This window comes from Oreochromis aureus, linkage group 3 (assembly GCF_013358895.1).
Source record: "Oreochromis aureus strain Israel breed Guangdong linkage group 3, ZZ_aureus, whole genome shotgun sequence".
In the NCBI taxonomy this organism is placed as follows: Eukaryota; Metazoa; Chordata; class Actinopteri; order Cichliformes; family Cichlidae; genus Oreochromis; species Oreochromis aureus.
The window spans coordinates 98,599,219-98,623,363 of NC_052944.1; the positions used below are offsets into that span (position 1 = coordinate 98,599,219).

General features: G+C 42.2%; 1 protein-coding gene across 3 annotated transcripts in view; it reads left to right on the top strand.

The window, feature by feature from the left end:
- Positions 1-24,145, top strand: part of LOC120438534 (NACHT, LRR and PYD domains-containing protein 12-like) — a 68,715-nt gene continuing 44,570 nt past the window's right edge. For 2 of the 3 annotated variants that reach the window (XM_039608900.1, XM_039608901.1), the window contains exons 1-8: positions 1-145; positions 1,772-1,912; positions 6,323-6,424; positions 11,523-11,764; positions 11,868-13,659; positions 15,637-15,810; positions 18,401-18,580; positions 22,749-22,925. In XM_039608900.1, coding sequence (XP_039464834.1) covers positions 1,788-1,912; positions 6,323-6,424; positions 11,523-11,764; positions 11,868-13,659; positions 15,637-15,810; positions 18,401-18,580; positions 22,749-22,925 — 2,792 coding nt within the window. In that variant the 5' untranslated portion in view covers positions 1-145; positions 1,772-1,787. Of the gene's footprint in view, positions 146-1,771; positions 1,913-6,322; positions 6,425-11,522; positions 11,765-11,867; positions 13,660-15,636; positions 15,811-15,996; positions 16,238-18,400; positions 18,581-22,748; positions 22,926-24,145 lie in introns of those variants that run through there. The other variant, XM_039608902.1, reaches the window with a different exon arrangement.

Below are 24,145 nucleotides of genomic sequence, written 5' to 3' on the forward strand. Positions count from 1 at the left end.
GCGCGAAAAGTAGAAATATTCCCGCGGTTTCCGATGATATTTCTTTTTATAATAAATCCCATTGTCCCACCTCCTTCCAGGAAGCACCTGTGTGTCCGTGTTTAGTGTCCAGGTGTGGAGCTTGTTGTTGGTGTGTGAAGAAACTGTAAGTTTGCTTTGTTTCCTCCTTTAACAGTTTGTTCAGCTCATGTTTGATTTCTTCACACAACAAACTGTGTGTGTTTGTATTTCCGGTCTCTCCATTACAGTCAGCGTGTAATGTTTTCCTGGCTAACATCAGCTGTGTGCAGCTTAGTTCCAGCACAAACAGCACAAATCTGCCGCTCCATAGTTCACGGTCACGGACTCACAGCTGGAATATGTAAACGGAAATTTAGAGATGTTGCAGAAAAAACATTTGCTGTTTTAGGCTAAGAGTTTAAAACGGGGAGCGGCTCAATATAACAATGCATCGTTCCATTATGCATTATGTGTTACAAAATGAGCAAAAGTGCCGTATCTTTTTTCAGCTTGACAGCCGCTGTCACAGATTAACTTGTGACGGTCAAACACAAGTTAATCTGATGTATGGTCTACTTGTTTTTCAGGAGCCGCTACACACAAACCAGGAAATAAACACTGAATATTTTATCTGTGATATTTGTGAGGTTACCTTAAATACAGCCCTTCAGTTTTATTGCTGTTGAACAATAAAATATTAAAACTGTTACGAGTTTGCCTGGTGATATTTTCATACATGAGGCGATCGCGAAAACGGCAAACAAATAAACGTCACCACGCCGATGCTGTTCATAGGACAGCAAGAGTAAACGATCCGGAGAATTTTGTCTTCGTTATCGTTCCCCTCGTACGTTTTATTACTCCGATTTCAGCGTTTTCGCCTCACAAAGCGTGCAGTTTACTTTGTGCACTGAAATGGAGTCGAGTCAACTAGCGCCCCTCTGTGGCTAAGTGCCATAGCCTACAGTCAGACTAACTTGTGACACACATCTGCACCTGGCTCTATGAACATATTTTAATTCCAGTTTCATGCACAATACATTTGTACTTAATTTCAGCCTAGATTGGTAAAAAAAAAAAAAAAAAGCCAAATCATATACACAAAGTTCTAGAAGTCCACTCCTATTGTTTATGATGATTTGAATAGTTTTTCCATATCAAAGAAATGTCTTCAACAAAGATTACAAATTAATATTTGACTAGTGTTGTAGCATCACATCCTGTTAGCACAGTCTGTCTTTTCTAAGGAAATGAATTAAATTTGAAAGTCATCTGAAATGATTGTGTACTGAGTTTGTATATAACATTTGTGTAACTGTAGCCACCTGAGACAATCATGTACTGTTTGTCAGAAACACTTGAGGCCAAAATAGATAATTGATCAGTACAGCTAGTGAGAGTTGGTAGTTATATACAGTCTGTATAAGTTTGGTTAATTTAACAAACATTTGTGGGTGACGTGGCAGCTGGAGGAGTCTGTGACAAACATCCCAAACTGGATTTTGAGTTCAATTCTGGATTTAACAAGGAACCAATGAAGGGAAGCTGATATAAACTGAACTGAAGAAGCTTCTCGGATGAAATGTCTTTACAAAGCTTAAAGAAGCCTCTTTTCTTTCCAAGCTCCTTAGATCACATGACCTGGATGATTGAGAACCTACAGACATATTGACCTGGTTTCTAGGTTTCAGGACAGGTCAGAGGTCAGCGACTGTAACTCAGTGACTTCTGTTAATGTGAACTCACTGAGTGTTTGTGGTTTACCTCTCAGACTGACTGAAGTCCACATGAAGATGATGATGGTGGAAGAGGAGGACAGAGCAGAGTCTGCAGGATCCAGCTGTCCGTCTGTGAGGAGTGACCGGTCCAAAAATCGACCTCCACTCTTCAGTGCTGAACCTGGACCAACGAGGTCAGAGAGCTGAACTCACTGAGTAACAGAAATAATTCTGCACTGACATTATAATCAGTGTTGATTCTGGTTGATTTTCTGACTGTGTTTGTGAGCTGAGAGGAACTGAAAATGAATACAGTTCCTCTGACTCATTCCAGATCACCAGCTCACCTGTTTCTCAGTGCAACAACTTTGAACTTGTTGCCATGAACTTGAATTTCAGTCAAGAGTACAAACTTCTGAGGCTTGTAATGTTACCACCGAAAGGACTAGCTGGCAGTCAGACTGTACATGTCGTGTCCTTCTAATCCAAAGTCAGCTTTGTAGCTGAAAACAAACACTCACACGCATTTATTTCAACAGTCTTAAACTCACAGGAATTGGGTTGAATGTCACTGTACACTGTAAGACAGTATGAGAACTGCTGGACTGCACAGCTACTTAGAGAGTCCACAAATGGGCAGTGCAGAAGTTCGACTGCCCACCAATGTTCTCATGCTGTTAAAGAACATTTTACAATTATCTATTCTATTATACATGATTTACTGCTTATTGAAGAAAGAAACAGAAACTTTCTCAGTGTTAGTGAAGAGCTGAGCAAAGACCTCAGAGGTTCAAAAAACATTTTATTCTATCCTAAATAGAACAAAACGAAAACAGTCCAAAAACAAAGAGACAGTTCTGGGGACTTTGCAGCCTTGTTGCAAGACTAGGAGAGAGAGACCAGCAGCAGAGACCAAGCAACTCAAGGAGCTTTGGCAAGGAGCCACAATTAGATGAGCAAAACTATTTATGATTCTGTTCTTTCAAATGTCATATCTAACTGATAGCTTAAAATGAAGTTCTGAAAGATGTCGTATTTTGGCACACTGTCGATTTTTCAGAAAATTAAAGGATTTTAAGTGCGAAAAATATGGTAATCAAACGCTTTGTGGGTCAGTAGTCACAGTCGTGCTGAAACACAGCTGGCATGTCTGATCCCCAGCCTGCACCACCTGCACAACTGCTCCAGCAGCAGGCCCATATGCTGGCAGAAATGGTTGCCATGCACCGGGAGCAGGCGGTGGTTCACCAGGAGCAGCTTGACAAGCTTGCTGAGTGGAAGACCCGCAATGCTAGAGAGACAGGTCGGGACCACCTCTCCCCCATCCTCCGCTGGCAGTGTGGCTGGCCACTACACCTTCTTGGAAACTTTCCAGGCCGAGGCCGTGGCAGACGACTGGCATACCAGTTGGTAGCCGTAGAATGGGCACTGGAGTTGCTGCCGATGCTATCAGCAGAGGCCCAGACCGCAGCTCTGAGCCTGCCTCAAGAGGCAGCTTCAAGGACATTTGCCATGTGGTGCAGGATCACCTGAGCCTCTGCTCGGAGTTTCACCGCCAGCGGTTCAGTGCCAGTCGGCTGACTGAGGAGGATCAGCCATTTGCGTTCGCCCGGCAGCTACAGTGGGCAAAGTGTGCGATTGGACGGAGGGAGGTACAGTATCTGGGCTACCACCCACATAACAAAATTGGTATGGTCCGGATCTGGCCCACACAATGTGTTTACACATGGCCCACATACCACAAAGAATGACGGCCCTTTGGTGGCCCAGATCTGGTTTGCCAGAGGTGGCCCACACATGGGCCAGCACAAGGCCAGTTGCAGACACACTGGTGGTCCTTTGATGGCCCATGTGTGGATTACCTCTGGTCTGTGCCACCAAAGGGCCGTCATTCTTTGCAGTATGTGGGCCATGTGTAAGTTGTGTGCATCCACGGGCCAGTTGCTGACACACTGCTGGCCCTGTGCTGGCCCAGAACAGTTTCAGCTCTGGCCCCAGATGTCAGCCTAATGTGTACCTTAATTAAGCCATGTAATAACAACATGTGCATACAGGGAGTGCAGAATTATTAGGCAAGTTGTATTTTTGAGGAATAATTTTATTATTGAACAACAACCATGTTCTCAATGAACCCAAAAAACACATTAATATCAAAGCTGAATGTTTGTGGAAGTAGTTTTTAGTTTGTTTTTAGTTTTAGCTATTTTAGGGGGATATCTGTGTGTGCAGGTGACTATTACTGTGCATAATTATTAGGCAACTTAACAAAAAACAAATGTATACCCATTTCAATTATTTATTTTTACCAGTGAAACCAATATAACATCTCCACATTCACAAATATACATTTCTGACATTCAAAAACAAAACAAAAACAAATCAGCGACCAATATAGCCACCTTTCTTTGCAAGGACACTCAAAAGCCTGCCATCCATGGATTCTGTCAGTGTTTTGATCTGTTCACCATCAACATTATGCAGCAGCAACCACAGCCTCCCAGACACTGTTCAGAGAGGTGTACTGTTTTCCTCCTTGTAAATCTCACATTTGATGATGGACCACAGGTTCTCAATGGGGTTCAGATCAGGTGAACAAGGAGGCCATGTCATTAGTTTTTCTTCTTTTATACCCTTTCTTGCCAGCCACGCTGTGGAGTACTTGGACGCGTGTGATGGAGCATTGTCCTGCATGAAAATCATGTTTTTCTTGAAGGATGCAGACGTCTTCCTGTACCACTGCTTGAAGAAGGTGTCTTCCAGAAACTGGCAGTAGGACTGGGAGTTGAGCTTGACTCCATCCTCAACCTGAAAAGGCCCCACAAGCTCATCTTTGATGATACCAGCCCAAACCAGTACTCCACCTCCACCTTGCTGGCGTCTGAGTCGGACTGGAGCTCTCTGCCCTTACCAATCCAGCCACGGGCCCATCCATCTGGCCCATCAAGACTCACTCTCATTTCATCAGTCCATAAAACCTTAGAAAAATCAGTCTTGAGATTTCAGCTTGTGTGTCTTGTTCAGTGGTGGTCGTCTTTCAGCCTTTCTTACCTTGGCCATGTCTCTGAGTATTGCACACCTTGTGCTTTTGGGCACTCCAGTGATGTTGCAGCTCTGAAATATGGCCAAACTGGTGGCAAGTGGCATCTTGGCAGCTGCACGCTTGACTTTTCTCAGTTCACGGGCAGTTATTTTGCGCCTTGGTTTTTCCACACGCTTCTTGCGACCCTGTTGACTATTTTGAATGAAACGCTTGATTGTTCGATGATCACGCTTCAGAAGCTTTGCAATTTTAAGACTGCTGCATCCCTCTGCAAGATATCTCACTCATTATTTTGACTTTTCTGAGCCTGTCAAGTCCTTCTTTTGACCCATTTTGCCAAAGGAAAGGAAGTTGCCTAATAATTATGCACACCTGATATAGGGTGTTGATGTCATTAGACCACACCCCTTCTCATTACAGAGATGTACATCACCTAATATGCTTGATTGGTAGTAGGCTTTCGAGCCTATACAGCTTGGAGTAAGACAACATGCATGAAGAGGATGATGTGGACAAAATACTCATTTGCCTAATAATTCTGCACTGCCTGTAATAGTGCAAAAGTAACATGACAAAACTCTGTTCGGACAGTGATTGGACTGATTCTTATATAGCACTTTTCAACTCCCCCAGATTACTCAAAGTGCTCTATACAACATGCCACATTCACCCAATCACACACTTTCTCTAAACTGAGTGTTTCCTAACTACACTCATACACATTCACGCTCACGACATGCAGACTGGAGGAGCCAGGGATCAAACCACTAGCCTTCCGATCAATAGGTGACCTTCTCTACCTCCTGAGCTACAGCCACCCACTGCCAAAGATGAGTAAACCATTACTAGGTTTTGGATAAAGTGTACACTCACAAACCTGTCAAACCTGCATTTGAAACGTTGGCTACCATAGCAGTATAGTATTGCAACATGGCATTTGGATCTTCTAACTAAAATAGGAAAATAGGAACATAAATAGTGCCTCATTGCCAGACCTGGCCCACATCTGGTTGACATACACCCTGCCATGACACCAGTCTTTGGCCCAGATGTTGCCCTGGCCTCAGTCGGGTGGTGGGAGTGTGTGGCAGAGGTGTGGTGTCTGGCTCTGCTGCAGTGGTCGGGTGGTGCAGCTGGCTCGAGGGGCAGTGCCAGGGATGCTGAGGGCCAAGTGAAAGGGGTTTCATTAATGAATGCTTCACTTTTTATAGTGATGCTGAGGACGAGAGGAGGTGTGTGTCTGCAGGGGCAGCTGGAAAACTGTCCAAAGTCCTTAAGGTGCAGACTAACTCTCTGGCTGAGCTGCTTGGAGGAAAGCATCTACTGTTTGACATGTAAATATAACTGTTGCAATTAATCGAACGCTGTGTGAGTCAATGGTGTGTCACAGCTGCTGAAGTTTAATATGAAGTTCCCTTTGTGCTTGAGGCAGAGCTGAAACACAAAAAGAGAGAAAGACGGCTCTCAGGAGGCCAAAAGGTCCCCGAAGGCAACTGTACAATAAATTCATCAAAGTGTTTGAAACCTGATGACTTCATTGAATAAAACATGTTTGTGTCTGCAGAGGTCAGAGGTCACTGTCTCTAGTGTCAAGCTATCTGTCTGTGAGGAGTGACCGGTCCAAACATCTCCCTCCATATTTCAGTAATGAAACTGGACCAAAGAGGTAAGAGAACTGTGATAAGCTCCTTTACATGTTTGTGTTTTCCTGGTTAAATATGATGTGAAAAATCCTAAACAGAAAAGATTAAAAAAAAAAAAATGTTAGACTTGGTCATTTGCTGTTTGAAGACAGTGATGCTCATATCTGTGGGGAAAGTGTGACCTGAGTGGGTTCATGTTTGTCTTTAAAGAACAGAGCTGCTCTGATTCTCTTTGTGTCTGATCTGTTAAACAGTCTGAGAGGTCACACAGAGACCCAGCAGCTAAAGCCTGGATCATACTGGGTGGTGTTAAGGAGACCTCCATCAGGATAACACTCTACAACAGGGGTGTTCATGGCAGTGTACACTCCAAAAACACTGCCTAGAGCTCAATTTGTGAAACATGGTGGTAGAGCTTCAGCCTGTTTTGCTGTTTCTGGGTCAGAAAGGCTCACCATCTTTAATGGAGCAATGAATTCTCAGTTATACCAGCAATTTAGAAATGTTGTACAGTATACTGACAAATTTGATTTAAAAAAAAAATTACTAAAAGATGTGGAAGAAAAAAGCTTTGACAAAAATCGAAATAATTTCTGAAATAATATTTAGAAGTCTTTAGTTCCAATCTAAGAGTTGTAGTTTCATCAGCAGAGACCAGAGCTCTGATGTGATTTTAGTGAAGCATCTCCCTGAGACTGAACTTATGAAATATTATGAAATATTTAAGCTCTATGTAGACATCATTGAGCCTTCATCTCACAGCCAGCTGCACACAGAGAAAAGTGTTATTTGTTTAAGTCAGAGGAAAGGTTGTTGTTCAGTGTCCCCTTTACTGGGATTAGTATTGAAATGATGTTTTACTCATGAGTTTTAGATTATGGAATAAAATTGGGTGGTGTCCAAAAAAACGATGTGGGCTTCATAGATAATTGGCAAACCTTCTGGAGGAAACCTGGTCTCGTTAGGAGAGACGGCATCCATCCCGCTTTGGATGGAGCAGCTCTCATTTCTAGAAATATGGACAAATTTATTAAACCCCCCAAAATCTGACTATCCAGAGTTGGGACCAGGAAGCAGAGTTGCAGTCTTACACGCCTCTCTGCAGCTTCTCTCCTCCCGCTACCCCCGAAAAACCCATCTCCATTGAGACTGTGTCAGCTCCCAAACAGACAAAAAACAAACCAAAAACCAGCAATAAACAATTTAAACATAAAAAATCAAAAAGAAAGAACAATACAGTATCCACATCTGAACCAAAGAGTAAAACAGTGAAATGTGGATTATTAAATATTAGGTCTCTCTCCTCCAAGTCTCTGTTAGTACATGACTTAATAATTGTTCAACAAATCGATTTACTCTGCCTTACAGAAACCTGGTTGCAGCAGGATGATTATGTTAGTTTAAATGAGTCAACACCCCCGAGTCATTCTAACTACCAGAAACCTCGAAGCACAGGCCGAGGGGGCGGTGTGGCAGCAATTTTTCACACCAGTCTATTAATTAACGAAAGACCAAAAAAGACTTTTAATTCATTTGAAAGCCTGATGCTTAGCCTCGTCCACCCCAGCTGTAAAACTCAGAAACCAGTCTTACTTGTTATCATCTATCGTCCACCTGGGCCTTACACAGAGTTTCTCTCTGATTTTTCAGACTTTTATCTGATTTAGTGCTCAGCTCAGATAAAATAATTATTGTGGGTGATTTTAACATCCATGTAGATGCTAAAATGACAGCCTCAACATTGCATTTAATCTGTTATTAGACTCAATTGGCTTCTCTCAAAATGTAAAAGAACCCACCCACCACTTTAATCACACTCTAGATCTTGTTTTAACATATGGCATAGAAACTGAACATTTAACAGTGTTTCCTGAAAACCCTCTGCTGTCTGATCATTTCCTGATAACATTTACATTTACAATAATTGATTACACAGCAGTGGAGAGTAGACTTTATCAAAGTAGATGTCTTTCTGAAAGTGCTGTAACTAAGTTTAAGAATATAATCCACCCACTGTTATCATCTTCAATGCCCTGTACCAACATAGAGCAGAGCAGCTATCTGAACGCTACTCCAACAGAGGTCGATTATCTTGTTAATAATTTTACCTCCTCACTACGTACGACTCTGGATACTGTAGCTCCTGTGAAAACTAAGGTCTCAAATCAGAAGTCCCTGACTCCATGGTATAATTCTCAAACACGTAGCCTAAAGCAGATGACTCGTAAGCTGGAGAGGAAATGGTGTGTCACAAATTTAGAGGATCATCATTTAGCCTGGAGAAATAGTTTGTTGCTTTATAAGAAAGCCCTCCGCAAAGCCAGAACATCTTACTATTCATCACTGATTGAAGAAAATAAGAACAACCCCAGGTTTCTCTTCAGCACTGTAGCCAGGCTGACAAACAGTCAGAGCTCTACTGAGCCAACCATCCCTTTAACGTTTACTAGTAATGACTTCATGAACTTCTTCACAAATAAAATTCTTATCATTAGAGAAAAAATTACCAATAATCATCCCACAGATGTAATATCGTCTACAGCTACTTTTAGTACCATTGATATTCATTTAGACTCTTTTTCTCCAATTGATCTTTCTGAGTTTACTTCAATAATTAATTCCTCCAAACCATCAACGTGTCTTTTAGACCCCATTCCTACAAAACTGCTCAAAGAAGTCCTGCCATTAATTAATTCTTCAATCTTAAGTATGATCAACCTATCTCTAATAATCGGCTATGTACCACAGGCCTTCAAGGTGGCTGTAGTTAAACCTTTACTCAAAAAGCCAGATTAATTTCCAGATTATTTTATTCTATTTAACTTAATGTATATAATTCGCTCATTTATTGCACATTATGTCCTCTTTTTATATATCTACTTGTGTACATACTGTACTTACTTTTCTCTCTATTTTGCACAGACGAGGAGCGTATCAGGTCACATTTCACTGCGTGTTATACTTGTATAAATATGTACGTCACAAATAAAAGGATCTTGAATCTTGAATCGCTTCACACACTGAGGTTAATTATGGTGTTCCACAGGGTTCAGTGCTAGGACCAATTCTATTTACATTATACATGCTTCCCCTAGGTAGCATCATTAGAAGACATAGCATAAATTTTCACTGCTATGCAGATGACACGCAGCTCCATCTGTCCATGAAGCCAGGTAACACACACCAATTAGTTAAACTGCAGGAATGTTTTAAAGACATAAAGACCTGGATGGCCGCTAACTTTCTGCTTCTTAATTCAGATAAAACTGAGGTTATTGTACTCGCCCTGAAAATCTTAGAAATATGGTATCTAACCAGATTCTTACTCTGGATGGCATTACCTTGGCCTCCAGTAATGCTGTGAGGAACCTTGGAGTCATTTTTGACCAGGACATGTCCTTCAAGGCACATATTAAACAAATATGTAAGACTGCTTTCTTCCATTTGCGCAACATCTCTAAAATTAGAAATATCCTGTCTCAGAGTGACGCTGAAAAACTAGTTCATGCATTTATTACTTCCAGGCTGGACTACTGTAATTCATTATTATCAGGATGTCCTAAAAACTCACTGAAAAGTCTTCAGTTAATCCAAAATGCTGCAGCAAGAGTCCTGACAGGGACTAGAAAGAGAGAGCATATTTCTCCTGTTTTGGCTTCCCTTCATTGGCTTCCTGTTAAATCCAGAATTTAAAATCCTGCTCTTCACATACAAGGTCTTAAATAATCAGGCCCCATTTTATCTTAATGACCTTGTAGTACCATATCACCCTATTAGAGCACTTCGCTCTCGCTCTGCAGGCTTACTTGCTGTTCCTAGAGTATTTAAAAGTAGAATGGGAGGCAGAGCCTTCAGTTTTCAGGCCCCTCTTCTGTGGAACCAGCTTCCAGTTTGGATTCGGGAGACAGACACTATCTCTACTTTCAAGATTAGGCTTAAAACTTTCCTTTTTGCTAAAGCATATAGTTAGGGCTGGACCAGGTGACCCTGAATCCTCCCTTAGTTATGCTACAATAGACGTAGGCTGCCGGGGATTCCCATGATGCATTGAGTTTTTCCTTTCCAGTCACCTTTCTCACTCACTATGTGTTAAACCTCTCTGCATTGAATCATATCTGTTATTAATCTCTGTCTCTCTTCCACAGCATGTCTTTATCCTGTTTTCCTTCTTTCACCCCAACCAGTCGCAGCAGATGGCCCCGCCCCTCCCTGAGTCTGGTTCTGCTGGAGGTTTCTTCCTGTTAAAAGGGAGTTTTTCCTTCCCACTGTCCCCAAAGTGCTGCTCATAGGGGGGTCATATGATTGTTGGGTTTTTGAGGCGACTGTTGTGATTTGGCGCTATATAAATAAAACGGAATTAACTGAAATGACCTTGTAGTACCTTCCATGTTTATGTAGGCAGGGAGAGGAAGTGGGAAAGTACAGATGGGATAAAGATAATGAGAATAGAAGAACACAAACACAGAATACACACACAGAAATGAATAAATATCTAAATGGGTACTACTGGAGTCAGTGTGGACATAGAGGCTAGTCACCAGGAGAACCCAGGGATGGGACAGAAGGTGATTTGTTAGCGTTCATTTTGATTGTTTCCTTTCCTTAGTGTCTCCTACCTCTCCTTCTTTGTAATTGTTGTTAGATTTGACGTTAGGACCAGTGTGCAGTGCAGGTTGTGCAAAGTGTGTATTCATCTTTTAAATTTGGATATTTTTAATAACAGTCAGTAGAATAGAATTCAACTTTGTTGTCATTGCACATGTCAAGTAAAAGGCAACAAGGCTTTAGCCATAATATAGATATATTACAAAATATATATATTAGCAACAATATAGATTAAAGAAATAGGTCTGCTAGGTAGGAGGGTGCAAAATATGGGTGTATTATGGGTATGTTACAATGTACACAGTATGAAGTTATGTCATGAATATGCTATAATTAAGTATGTACAGGCTATGAACAGGATAAAAATATGAAAACTATACAGAAATATGAAATACGAACTATGCAAGTTATAAAAAGTTGTAAACAGTTCTGGAATTATAATTATCGTATTGTACAGAATGGTTGTCTACACAGCATTCAGTAAATAATATTAGTGATAAAGAAATGTGTTCACAGAGAGAGGAAGAGGAAGAGGAGTGGTGTTTGTGAGGAGGAGCAGCTGTCCTGCTGTGCTTTGTGTCAGGACGTCCTGAAGGATCCAGTCACTACCAGCTGTGGACACTGGTTCTGCAGACAGTGCATCTCCTCATACTGGGACCAGTCTGCTTCATCAGGAGACTCCGCCTGTCCCCAGTGTGGAGAAAGATCCAGATCCAGAGCTGGACTGCAGACAGCCAGTCAGAGCAGCTGTGTACAAAGTAAGACTGAACATCTGTCGGCTGATGGACTCGTTTCTGAAAACTGGACTTCTTGTTGTTGTTCAGACATTGAAGAGTTTTTCATTGTTTTTCTTTCTTTCAGCAGATGTTGGTCTGCAGGAGGTTTTAGATGAACATAAGATCAGTCTGAGGAGGAGATGTGAACGTGTGACTGAAGGAAGTGATGAAACAGGAAGTAGAACCCTCCTCAACACGATCTACACTGAGCTCTACATCACAGAGGGACAGAGTGAAGAGGTTCATACCCAACATGAGGTGAGGCAGCTGGAGACAGCTTCCAAGATGGACGCCCTCCATGACACTCCAATCAGATGCCAGGACATCTTTAAAGCCTTCCCTGACCAACAGAGACCCATCAGAGTGGTTCTGACCAACGGCGTGGCTGGTGTTGGAAAAACCTTCTCAGTGCAGAAGTTCACTCTGGACTGGGCAGAGGGCTTGGAGAACCAACATGTCAGTGTGGTGGTTCTGCTTTCATTCAGGGAGCTGAACCTGATCAGAGATGAGCAGTACAGTCTCCTGGAGCTGCTCCATGTTTTCCATCCAACATTACAGAAGGTCACAGCAGAGAAGCTGGCTGTCTCTCAGCTTTTGTTCATCTTTGACGGCCTGGATGAAAGCAGACTTTCATTGGATTTCACCAACAGGAAGCTGCTGTCTGATGTCACACAGAAGTCATCAGTCAGCCAGCTGCTGACAAACCTCATCCAGGGGAATCTGCTTCCCTCGGCTCTCGTCTGGATAACTTCCCGACCTGCAGCAGCCAATCAGATCCCTCCTACATGTGTCGACAGGCTAACAGAAGTACGAGGCTTCACTGACGCCCAGAAGGAGGAGTACTTCAGGAGGAGATTCAGTGATGAAGAGCTGTCCAGCAGAATCATCTCCCACATGAAGACATCCAGGAGCCTCCACATCATGTGTAGTATCCCAGTCTTCTGCTGGATCACTGCTACAGTTCTGGAGCACATGTTGACTACAGAGCAGAGAGGAGAGCTGCCCAAGACCCTGACTGACATGTACTCACACTTCCTGCTGGTTCAGACAAAGAGGAAGAAGAACAAGTACCATGAGGGACATGAGACGAGTCCACAGGAGCTGACGGAGGCTGACAGGGAAGTTCTTCTGAAGCTGGGGAGGCTGGCGTTTGAACATCTGGAGAAAGGAAACATTATGTTCTACCAAGAAGACCTGCAGCAGTGTGGTCTGGATGTGACAGAGGCCTCGGTGTACTCAGGAGTTTGTACAGAGATCTTCAAAAGAGAGTGTGTGATCTTCCAGAAACCAGTCTACTGCTTTATTCATCTGAGCATTCAGGAGTTTCTGGCTGCAGTCTACATGTTCCACTGTTACACCAGCAGGAAGTCAGAGGTGCTGAAGAAGTTCCTGGGGAACGATTATAATGAGTCATCTCTGAATGTTTTCCTGAGCAGAGTCGTGCAGAAATCCGTCCAGAGTAAAAATGGCCACCTGGACTTGTTTGTTCGCTTCCTTCATGGCCTCTGTCTGGAGTCCAACCAGAGACTCTTAGTAGGTCTGCTGGGTCAGACAGAGAACAGTCCAGAAACCATCCAGACAGTCATCAATAACCTGAAGAAGATAAACAGTCATAACATCTCTCCTGACAGAAGCATCAACATCTTCCACTGTCTGATGGAGATGAACGACCTCTCAGTACATCAGGAGATCCAAGAGTTCCTGAAGTCAGAGAACAGATCAGAGAAGAAACTCTCTGAGATCCAGTGCTCAGCTCTGGCCTTCATGCTGCAGATGTCAGAGGAGGTTCTGGATGAGTTGGATCTGAAGAAGTACAACACATCATGGCAGGGACGACTGAGACTGATTCCAGCTGTGAGGAACTGCAGAAAGGCTCGGTGAGTCCAGATGTGATTATTAACTCTTTAAAGCCGGTCGGAGCGGGCACGCTCCGTATTGCGTAATTATTTTTAAATCCCGGTAGCGCTGCAACCACGTAAGCTAGCGCAATAATTCTTTTTGCATATGAAACCGGAGGAGTTGTACTTGCATCTTATGCCATCAGCTTGTCCTAGGTCACGGTTTCCTTCCACATATAGCTTTGCAAAAATTGCATAAAAACACTTCCAGCAACAAAAACATAATATTCCAGAAACATGCTTTGCCGATCCGATCAGCTGTTTGTAACACTTCCTACTTCCATCAGCCCGAAACCGGAAGTGACGTCATTTTGCGGAAATGTCGTTTTTTTACCATCAGGGCCTTATGAGCCTATACTTGTGTTTTTAAAAGTTATGTTTGACTTTATGACTTTCTGTATCATTTCTGGGATGCTTAGGCGTCATATTGCACTGCTGGAAATAGTTTATTTTGATGCATATGCTGTGTTTTTTGCAAATTTGCATTATAATATTTATTTTCGTTTTTCCTGCAGTATATGCAAATTGGTGTATTTCAAAAATAAAACTATGAAGACACTTAAAATAAATTTCCTGTGGTGGGAAACTAGTTTGTGCAACTTTTTTGTATTTACAGTTTTGAGGGATAAGCCTCTTAAATTTCTCTAACTAGAAATATATGTTAAAAAAAACAAAAACGATTTTCAACTTTTTTGTAGTTTATTGCACTTTTTTGCAATTTATGTAATTACTATGCACTTAATGCATACATATTATTAACATTTGGGCTATAATGGTTGTATTGATGTATATCAACTTGAAATGCTCCCAAAAATGGCACTACAGCATGTAAAAATATAATATAAGCTCTGGTGGACTTGGTTCTATGGTAGGTCTTAAAGGGTTAACATCATTAATTAGTGTAGATTAGTAGTTTAGTTCTTCAGATGTACACACTACTAAACGACTCCCATTAGTTTGAGTTTCTCAGATAAAATTATATTTTGTGTTGATCAGGAAATGTGTGTGTGCACTTAGCATGATCCTGCATTGGTAGTTGTACGCTGTGTGTTGTAGACTCACATCTACACATCTAAATCTGCTGCTGCTGTTGTTGCCATTCAGGCACTCCTGTTAGAGAGAAAACCGAAATACGAATCTATGAAAAGCTTCTTCGTAGTGAAGTGAACTCCAATGTTAAAAATTGTGACAAATATCCAGAGCAGTCACCGTCTGAGCTTCTCCTCTGACTACAGACACAGAGTTTAGTGGCATAAACATGATGAGTGAGCATAAAGGTGCTGAGGAAGACTTTGGATTTGGACTCATAAACACTGAAGCCCAGAACAGGAATACAAATCTTTTTCTGCCAACTAGCGACACACCAGCAGATAATGGCTCAGAAAGTTAAAATGAGCAAACCATTTCTTTGTTTACTTCCCCTGAAATCAGATCTGATATCAGCAGCTCTGAGTTCATTCATCATTATTGTCCAGTGATGAGATTTCTGCTCAGTTTGGTAACAGTCAGCAGGTTTTTCCTGCGTGTGGACATGAACAGTCGTACCTGACAGCAGCAGGTAGCAAACAGAGATCATCTTTCCAGCTGGAACTCTTCACTGAGCTGAACTCATTCAAAATGTTCTGGAGTCAGATTCAAAACAGGAAACAGTCCAAATGTGTGTCTTCAATCTGACTCTGGATCAGATCTCACTGACAGAAAGTGGACATTATGGAAGCTTAAATGTGACGCCATCTTCCCCCTTCATCTGGAGATTAAAGCAAAACAAATATTGCCATTAAAAATCGTTGTGTCATGTCAAACACAGTAAGAGGAGCTGAAGCACAGATCTGAAGAGCAGATGCTCATCAGATTATGACATCACTCTTTTTTTGTCTTCATATACATTCAGTCTGTGTTTATAATGCAGATTTTCTGCTTTTATAATAACACTTTTTATATTTTCTATAATCATAGCATGATTCACTGTGGACTCTCAGAGACTCACTGTGAAGTTGTGACCTCAGCTCTGAAGTCCAACCCCTCCCATCTGACAAAGCTGGACATGAGTGGAAACAAGCTGCAGGATTCAGCAGTGAAGCTTCTGTGTGCTGGACTGGAGAGTCCAAACTGTCGACTGGAGACTCTGAGGTGAGTTTGCTGACTGCAGCTGTTGTTGTTTTTCTGTATTTCAGATCTTTGATGTTTGAAACTTTCATTAGTTTATAAATGTTCAAGATGTGTCTGAAGACAAATGTGAGGAAGTTTGAGTGCTTTCAGAAATGTTGTGTCTTTCCAAACGACTGAACAACAGTTTTTCTTTTTGGCTCCAAACAGAAGTGACAGACTTGAGCAGGGTTCATTTAAAGGCTGACAGAAGTGGAGTGGTGACGGGGAGATGTTTGACAGGACAGTGTTTCAGCCTCCACAGCTTCATGTTGTGCTCCATCAGTGAGTGAAGAGGAAGTACTGATGAGGCTGCAGAGTGTGTGAGGGATGTGAAAGAGGCTGTTGAAGATCTGATGACAGCAGATAAAAACAGGCTGCAGAGACTTTGTGCTTGTGTGGAAACAGAGAGCGAGACAAGAAAAGCATGAATGTCAAAGCTAACAAAGGTAAAGTTAGGAGCTGTGATGATGTTCATGTATCAGAAGCCTATATGGCTTCTATAGAGACAACCCACACAGCTGCTGTGGTGAGGTGTGTGTTAAAGCAGAGGAACACAGAGCAGCCTAACACAGGCCTCCATATTAGCCAGCAGCTCATCATGCTCAACATTTTCTCACCAACTTTAATGGAAGTGTGATGTTTTCAGCTGGAGTGATGGTCAGGGTGGCCTCCCTCTCCTCTTCTTCTCCTCTTCCTCTTTCATTTGTAAAGCCACTTCTGCTGCTTTCATTCATGTGGAAGTCCTGTAGCTGAGTTTGGGAGAGACTAACAGCCTCGGCAGCAGAGGGGAGAAAGGCTGTAACACCACCACTTTATTCTTCCTGTCACATCATTTTATCAGAAAACATAGATATGCTCATGGTTTTACTGTGTTTGGCTTGAAGAGCTAAAATGGAAGAAAATCAAATGGTGCTCTTTATAATTGTGTTGGTTTGTGTCCTGTCTCTTGGATGGAGCCCCGCTGTGCGTGGCCCCTGGGCCTGTGGTCAGAGTGTGTGTTGGATAATCCGGCCCAGGATGAGGCCAAACTGACATGGGATTAAATGTCTGTCACATATTTGAGCCTAATTTAAAACATCATCCATAAATACTGAGTAATAACTGGACTCTCATATAGCGAGACTAAAATGACTTCAAACATCAGGTTATCCTGCTGATCAAAGTCCAACACTGAGTTTGTAAAAACATGTTTGTCAATCATTTTGTTTGGTTAATGAGGAAAATGATTCAATAACTTCCTGCTAATACACAACATTTCATCATATTTCCTCATAACCCTCTTTTGTCTGACCATTTGTGTGGAGTCTAAACTCAGACCTCGCTGACTCAAAGACTTATTCCCGTGAAGGAAAGGAAGCAAAGCAACAGCAATCGATCGATCTACTTGCGCAAGGGAGGCCTCAGTCGGTATCTCAGAAACGCACTTCGAATCCTATTACAAATGACCTTGACTCCGGCCTCCGCTCGCTGCCTTTTCTTGAAAAACTGTTATAATACACAATAGTTTACACATGCACCTCCCCTCGTAAAACCCCCCTTGGTTACAAAGACAAGGCACTGTGTGTTTGTGTGTGTGTGTGTGTGTGTGTGTGTGTGTGTGTGTGTGTGTGTGTGTGTGTGTGCACGCACGTGTAAGCGTGTGTGCGAGAATGTGTGTAAGAATGTGCGTGTGTCTACATGAGTGAGTGTGTGCGTCTGTCTGTGTGTGTGACTTCCTGATCACAACTGTTTCTAACAACATCATTGGTCATAAAGAGGGTAATCTCCCCCACACCCAATATATGGCTCAACTCCTGTATTGGTTCACCATGCACAACACAGGTGAAGCCACAAAAGGACAGGAAGTTTACCAAACAACAAACAGAATGCGCACATGGGATGTGTCTGTGATAAAACACTACAGCCTTCCCCCAGTACCTTGAGAGGCTGGGGAGGGGGACAAAGGAATGTCTTTGATCCTATAGTTTGAACTAAGACTTTACAAATTTAAAAAACACAATGACAACATTCAACAATTTGACTCAACAATTTGAATCCCATTTGAATCTGCAATAAAGGATTCACAGAATTTGGTGAAAATAATGACAGTAGATGTTTGTGTGAAAGTGCTGGAAGCAAATTAGTGTGTGATGTTCTTTCAGTGTTGCACTTTGTCTCTGAGCACTGGTCTCACAGCCAGCTGCACATAGAGACCAGTGTTGTTAGTCCAGGTCAGAAGATGATTTGTTGGAGTGAAAACGAGCTTGTAGTTTGTCTGCTTTAATAATGTGACTGGAAAAAGGTGTTGGACTTTAAATATGTCCATTTCTTTCACACTTCATCTTTAAAAGGGAAGCCTTCAAGGTGGTCCCTTGAAGGAAAGACATGACTTTTTCACTTTAATGCGAAACATTCAGAGTTTTTTCTCTTGTTTGTTTGAAGCTGCTTCCTGTTGGTTTCAGCTGTTTGGAGTTTCTATTTTCTAAACTTCTACATTCTGAACCTTCTTCAGCTCTGAACAGATGATGAAACACTGAATGATTTCAAGCTCACACTTTGTCTAATAAACTTACATCTTTCATTCTTTATACAGCTTGAAGGACTGTGGTTTGTCAAAGATCAGCTGTGATTATCTGGCAGCAGCGCTGAAGTCCAACCCATCGTATCCCAGAGTACTGGACCTGAGTGGAGACTACAACAACCTGCAGGATTCAGGAGTGAAGCAGCTGTGTGGTTTTCTGGAGAATCCACGATGTCGATTCGAAACTCTGAGGTCAGTCATCATGTTTTACTTGTGCTGACACTGTGGATCGGTAGGCCCACAGACCCCTATACAGGAAGTCTTGTTCTACTCTTTGTAGAACATCTGATCCCTGATCAGGGATCAGTAGATAATGCAGAGTTCTGAGCTGACGTGTGTGAGGGGACTCGGGCAGCCTGACAGACTTAATGTCCATGTCTTCCCTGCTTATCCTGATACGAATAAACATGAGTGTCCTTGCAAGTCAGATCTTATCAGTCACACCTGTTAGTGCACCTCTCCTCTAGATTGTAGTGCTTGTTAAGCTAAGATGGTTTTAGAAGCCTGGAGTGCAGACTTCAATTGAAGATATGACTTGGAAAGGCCAAAGGAACCTATTAGAGGTGTTTGCACTAACAAAGATTAATACTCAGATTTAAACCTTTGTTTCACAAAGGGTTAAAAAGTGAATGTACACAGTGAGGTTGGTGGTGAGATGGGCACTTCCAGCACTGTAGATGTGTTCCAGCTCAAAGTTCATGGAAATAATCCGGAGAGCAGGATTTCTTGATAAATGTCACATCTTCTTAAATTTATAATCCACAGAGAAAACCTTGAAACTGTCGGTCTAATATCTAGTCAACCAATCAGGTGTTTACATGACATTCACCGATCTTCAGCTTCACCTTATTATCAGTCTCTCTCTCTCTCTCACACATCTGAATAATCTTCACTTCACATTTCAGTCAATTCAGATTTCATTAGCACGTTCACTTTAACAATCCAAACACCTTTCTCTTTAAAACGCTGTTTGTCAGTCACAATATATTCAATACAATCCTCTGTTTCACTAAGTCACACACATTCAGAAATCAGAGTGTCCTGTGTGTGCTCTCATTCACTCACACTCAGTCTGTTTGTAAATGGTAAATGGCCTGTATTTATATAGCGCTTTACACATCCAGTCATCCACCCATTCACACACACATTCACACACTGACAGAGGCGAGGCTGCCGGACACTGGCGCCACCGGGCCCTCTGACCACCACCAGTAGGCAACAGGTGAAATGTCTTGCCCAAGGACACAACGACCGAGACTGTCCAAGCCGGGGCTCGAACCGGCAACTTTCCGATTACAAGGCGAACTCCCAACTCTTGAGCCATGATCGCCCCACAGGCTATCAGCTGGTCTAAGTTAGGCCTGTCTCTAACATCATTATTTTCTTACTTTATTCTGATTCATAATTTTAGCCAAACTCAAACATCTTTAAATGTACTGGTTCTGTCATCATTAATTAAATGTAAGTACATTCACATATGAATCATAATTCAGTGTTTAACATATTATCACAGATGGACTTCACAGGAGATCTCCTTTATGAAGAAACTGTTTGTCCAACAGGGTGAAACATTTCACAGAATATCTCAGAGAATATCTGTGAAGCAGAAGCTAAACATAATAATAGAAGAAAAGCAAAATAATGATCCAAATCCTGCTCTGAGGCATCGTTTAAACATCACTATCAGACAGTAAAGGCTTCCAAAGACGGCTCACCTCTCACACTTAGTTAAAGATGCTGGTGCTGTCCACAGATCAGCTAACCTAGTGAGTCTCCATGATCAGCTTTGTTTCTTGGAGATAAAGGCTGAACCCTTTAGAGCTTCAGTTCTCCAGAGCAGCAGGATGTCTGAGGTCTGCAGAAACACAAAAACACAGCAGCTAAAAATAGTTGTTCAAAGAAAACGAGGTGGGAGCTGCTGATTCCTGAGGTACATGTTGTAGCGGTTTATGGAGCATGCACAGCGGTGTCCACACTGAGCTTTGTTGTGAGCGTGTGGACTCGTCTGCAGAACATTTCCAGTACAATAACTAGCTGTACATGCACCCCAAGCAGCAGCTTAAAGCTTACCTCAAAGACATTTAATAAGAAGGACGACTCAGATATCACGGGTCCAGCTGTGACTGTGTCCACAGCAGAGTGTGACCGAGGCTTAACGCTAACACACATGAAGCTGATACCACCACGAGCAGCTGCTCAGTGGATTTGGAGGAGAAACGTCTCCAGCTTCTCACAGGCAGTATGCAGAATGTGGATCTCCACAAAGACTGTGGAGAGCTCGTCCCAGACTCTAAATCCAGACTTGTCTGCACAAAACTTCTCACACGTTCCCGTCACAAGTGTCTTCTAAGTGAAGCTACCAGGTTCAGGTCCTCCTTGTTTATCTGGAGCTGCAGTAGATAATTGATCCATCCTTACTAAGCAACACAGACACCAGATATGCAAACACTGCACCATGTAACACAAGAAAGACATCCAAAGAATTCTGTCTGCATTTCTGTGGCTGATGCTGCTGGAACGAAGCTGTTTGAAACGTTGTTGTTCTGCACTTTGGGACCTGAAGAGGAAACTGAAACTCTGTGCAGAGGGTTCAATGGAAGCAGCCAAGCGCTGTAAGTGTCTGCTGTACAGGGATGCTGGTTCAGCTGTGGCTCAGCACAGTTTCACAGTGTGGCTCAATAAAAGCAGCAGGAAATACAAGCATGATCCTTTCGTCAGTGTGGAAATAAGAAATTTTCATGTAATGTGACAGTATTTGATTCTTTTATTGATTTCATACAGATACATACAGGTAATTTCCTAAAAAAAGGGAAATGTACTAGTAATCATTCTGTGTCATGTATTTGATTATTTCAGATGTAATTCATATTTTAGAGCAGTAATAGTAAATTACAAGATGAGAGACCACGGCTATAAAAGCGAAGGTGGATTTGGGAAGTCTGTCACAGCCATGTCCTGTCCGTTTGTACGCGAGCAACCCATTGCGGAAGGTGCAAGACTGATAAGGAGAGTTTTCAGAATTCAGCTGATATTGCGGGATAGACAGGATCCTTTAGCTCAGCGCGATGGTGTGCTCATAGAGAGATATCGATTCTCCCGTGAGGGTATTATTTACTTAACCAACTTGTTGGATCCCTATGTTAAGAGTTCCACTCACCGTAGTCGGGCATTAACAACTGCACAAACTGTGTGCATTGCCTTGTGTTTCTTTGCGAGTGGCACGTTTCAGGAACAGGTAAAAGTGATGGAGTGTTATGTGAAACTACACAAAAAAAAACCCACACAATGTCAATAAATGACACAGTACAAAAAGCATTTTAATTAAGGCAACAACCGAATATTTTACATTGTACAAATAGAATTATGAGCTCATTTACCAGTTATGAAGGTGCTGCTACTGCACCCCGGCTGCTGGTCTAAGGAAGAGCTGCCCCCAGGGATGCCCTCAACAATGGGTCTGGTGGCATTCAACCCTAGGGCCAGCTCCTCTGCTGGGGTGTGACGAGGGGGTGCAGGACCACCACCTGTCTTTATTTGCTCTGCCCTTTTCTTGGTTGCTGTTATAAACAAACAAACAGATTATTTCAGGGTCTCTTTTCATAGACTAAAAGCAATATAAGTGATAAATATTACCATTCTGTAGAATATTCTTATATTTCACTTTTACTTGTTCCCATGTTCTAGTGGGTCCTGTTGTGGCTCTAATGTGAAAAGAGGATATAATGTAATATAATATAATAAATTACTTACGGGTTTAATTTGTCAGCAACTTTCTGCCAGCCCTCTCTCCTTGCTTTTGCAGCCTTTGCAGTGTTCCCCTGCGTTTTAATTAAACTCTGAAACTCCTGAAATCCCTCAATCAAGAGTTCTTGGTCTGCTGCTGTAAAATACTGAGCGCGCTCCTTCGACATCTTCGCCGACCAATCACAGGGTTGCAGATCAATGTTTCTACTATCGATGCGTAGCCCCTTTTAAGCCACCCAGTGATCTCAGATTACTTCATCCAGCTATACTAATCGTCAACAACAGGTGTGTTCGGAGAACCGGATTAGCGAGCTCAAAGTTAGCGCGATGATTTTATCTTGGATGTAGTAAGCGAGGTACGAAGAACGGACGGCAAAACTTGACAACTTTTCATCTTTTTATGATAAATGTACGACTTTAATGTGAAACATTCAGAGTTTTTTCTCTTATTGTGTTTGTTTGAAGCTGCTGCCTGTTGGCTTCAGCTGTTGGGGGTTTCCATTTTCTAAACATCTATAATCTGAACCTCCTTCAGCTCTGAACAGATTATGAAACACTGAATGATTTCAAGCCCACACTTTGTCTAATAAACTTACATCTTTCATTCTTTACACAGTTTGGTGAGCTGTGGTTTGTCAGAGATCAGCTGTGATTATCTGGCAGCAGCACTGAAGTCCAACCCCTCCCATCTGAGAGAGCTGGACCTGAGGTACAACTACAAGCTGCAGGATTCAGGAGTGAAGCATCTGTGTGGTTTTCTGGAGAATCAAACATGTGGACTTAAAACTCTGAGGTCGGTCAGCATGTTTTAGTTGTGCTGAGATGAATATGATATAAAAGTTGTGCTGACACTAAACTGCAGACATAAGGCTGATATTATACTGATCCACACTCAGGATCTTCATGGTGAAGTCTGTTTTCTTCTCTGGTTTAGTCCATTGACTGTAGCAGAACAAAGGTCATGTCCAAATTCATGGGCTGCATCCTCCTGAGGACCCGGCCTTCACGGTCTACGTGGGCCGGGTCCTCAGAAGGTCGGGTAGGCCGGAAGTAAACTGCTGTGAAATTGGACAATCTAGACTTCTGATTAGCGTCACCGCTGTTCCAGTGGAGTTTAATAAACTCGGCTGTCTGCTCCTTGCTATTTAAAATATAACAGGACACTGGCGTAGATTCTCGACCATCTCATACTTCTTTTTAATCAGTTTTCTGTTTGACGTTTATTCAGCTGTGTGAAAACCACCCGATGGATTAATAAAGTGTTATTCAATCTAATCTAATAACTTTAATCTCAGCCAAACTGATTTACTCACAAATAAAACACTGAAAAAAGCCAAACAATAAAATGTTTAGGTTATCTAAGTGACTTATATATTACGTTTAACCTGAGTAGCGAAAGTCTGCGATGATCAGCGCCTCGCTGTGTCGTAATCGGCCTTCAAATACGTCCTCAGGAGGATGCAGCCCATGAATCTGGACACACCCAGTGTTCACATTTCAAACCTTCAAAGAAGAAGAAAAATCCTCCACTGGATAATTCACAGTGAGACTCTTCATTCCACCTTAAAGTCTGTCTGAGACTGAAATCCAAAGCAAAATGGCCATTTGGTTTACAGACAGCAGTCCAACACACAACATACACACATCATCCAAAACACAGTCCAACATCCAAATCTCCTCCACTGCCAGCATGAATGATGGGAAAGAGAAGGAGGAACACTCTGACAGTCAGGGTTAGAATGAGTTTCATAAAGCAGACTGTGAAGATCAAAGCTGCATTAGAAAGTTTACATGAATGAATGAGTGGACAGAAGTGGACAGAGATCATCTGAAGCACTTCAAAGGCTTTAAATCAGCACATTTCTCTTTATTCTTTATGAACTCTGTTAGTTTCTATCAGTTTTCTGTGGAATGAAGCTAACAGCAGGCTAATAAGATGCTGACCGATAGGCAAGGCAAGTTTATTTATATAGCACAATTCAACAACAAGGTGATTCATAGTACTTAATAGAG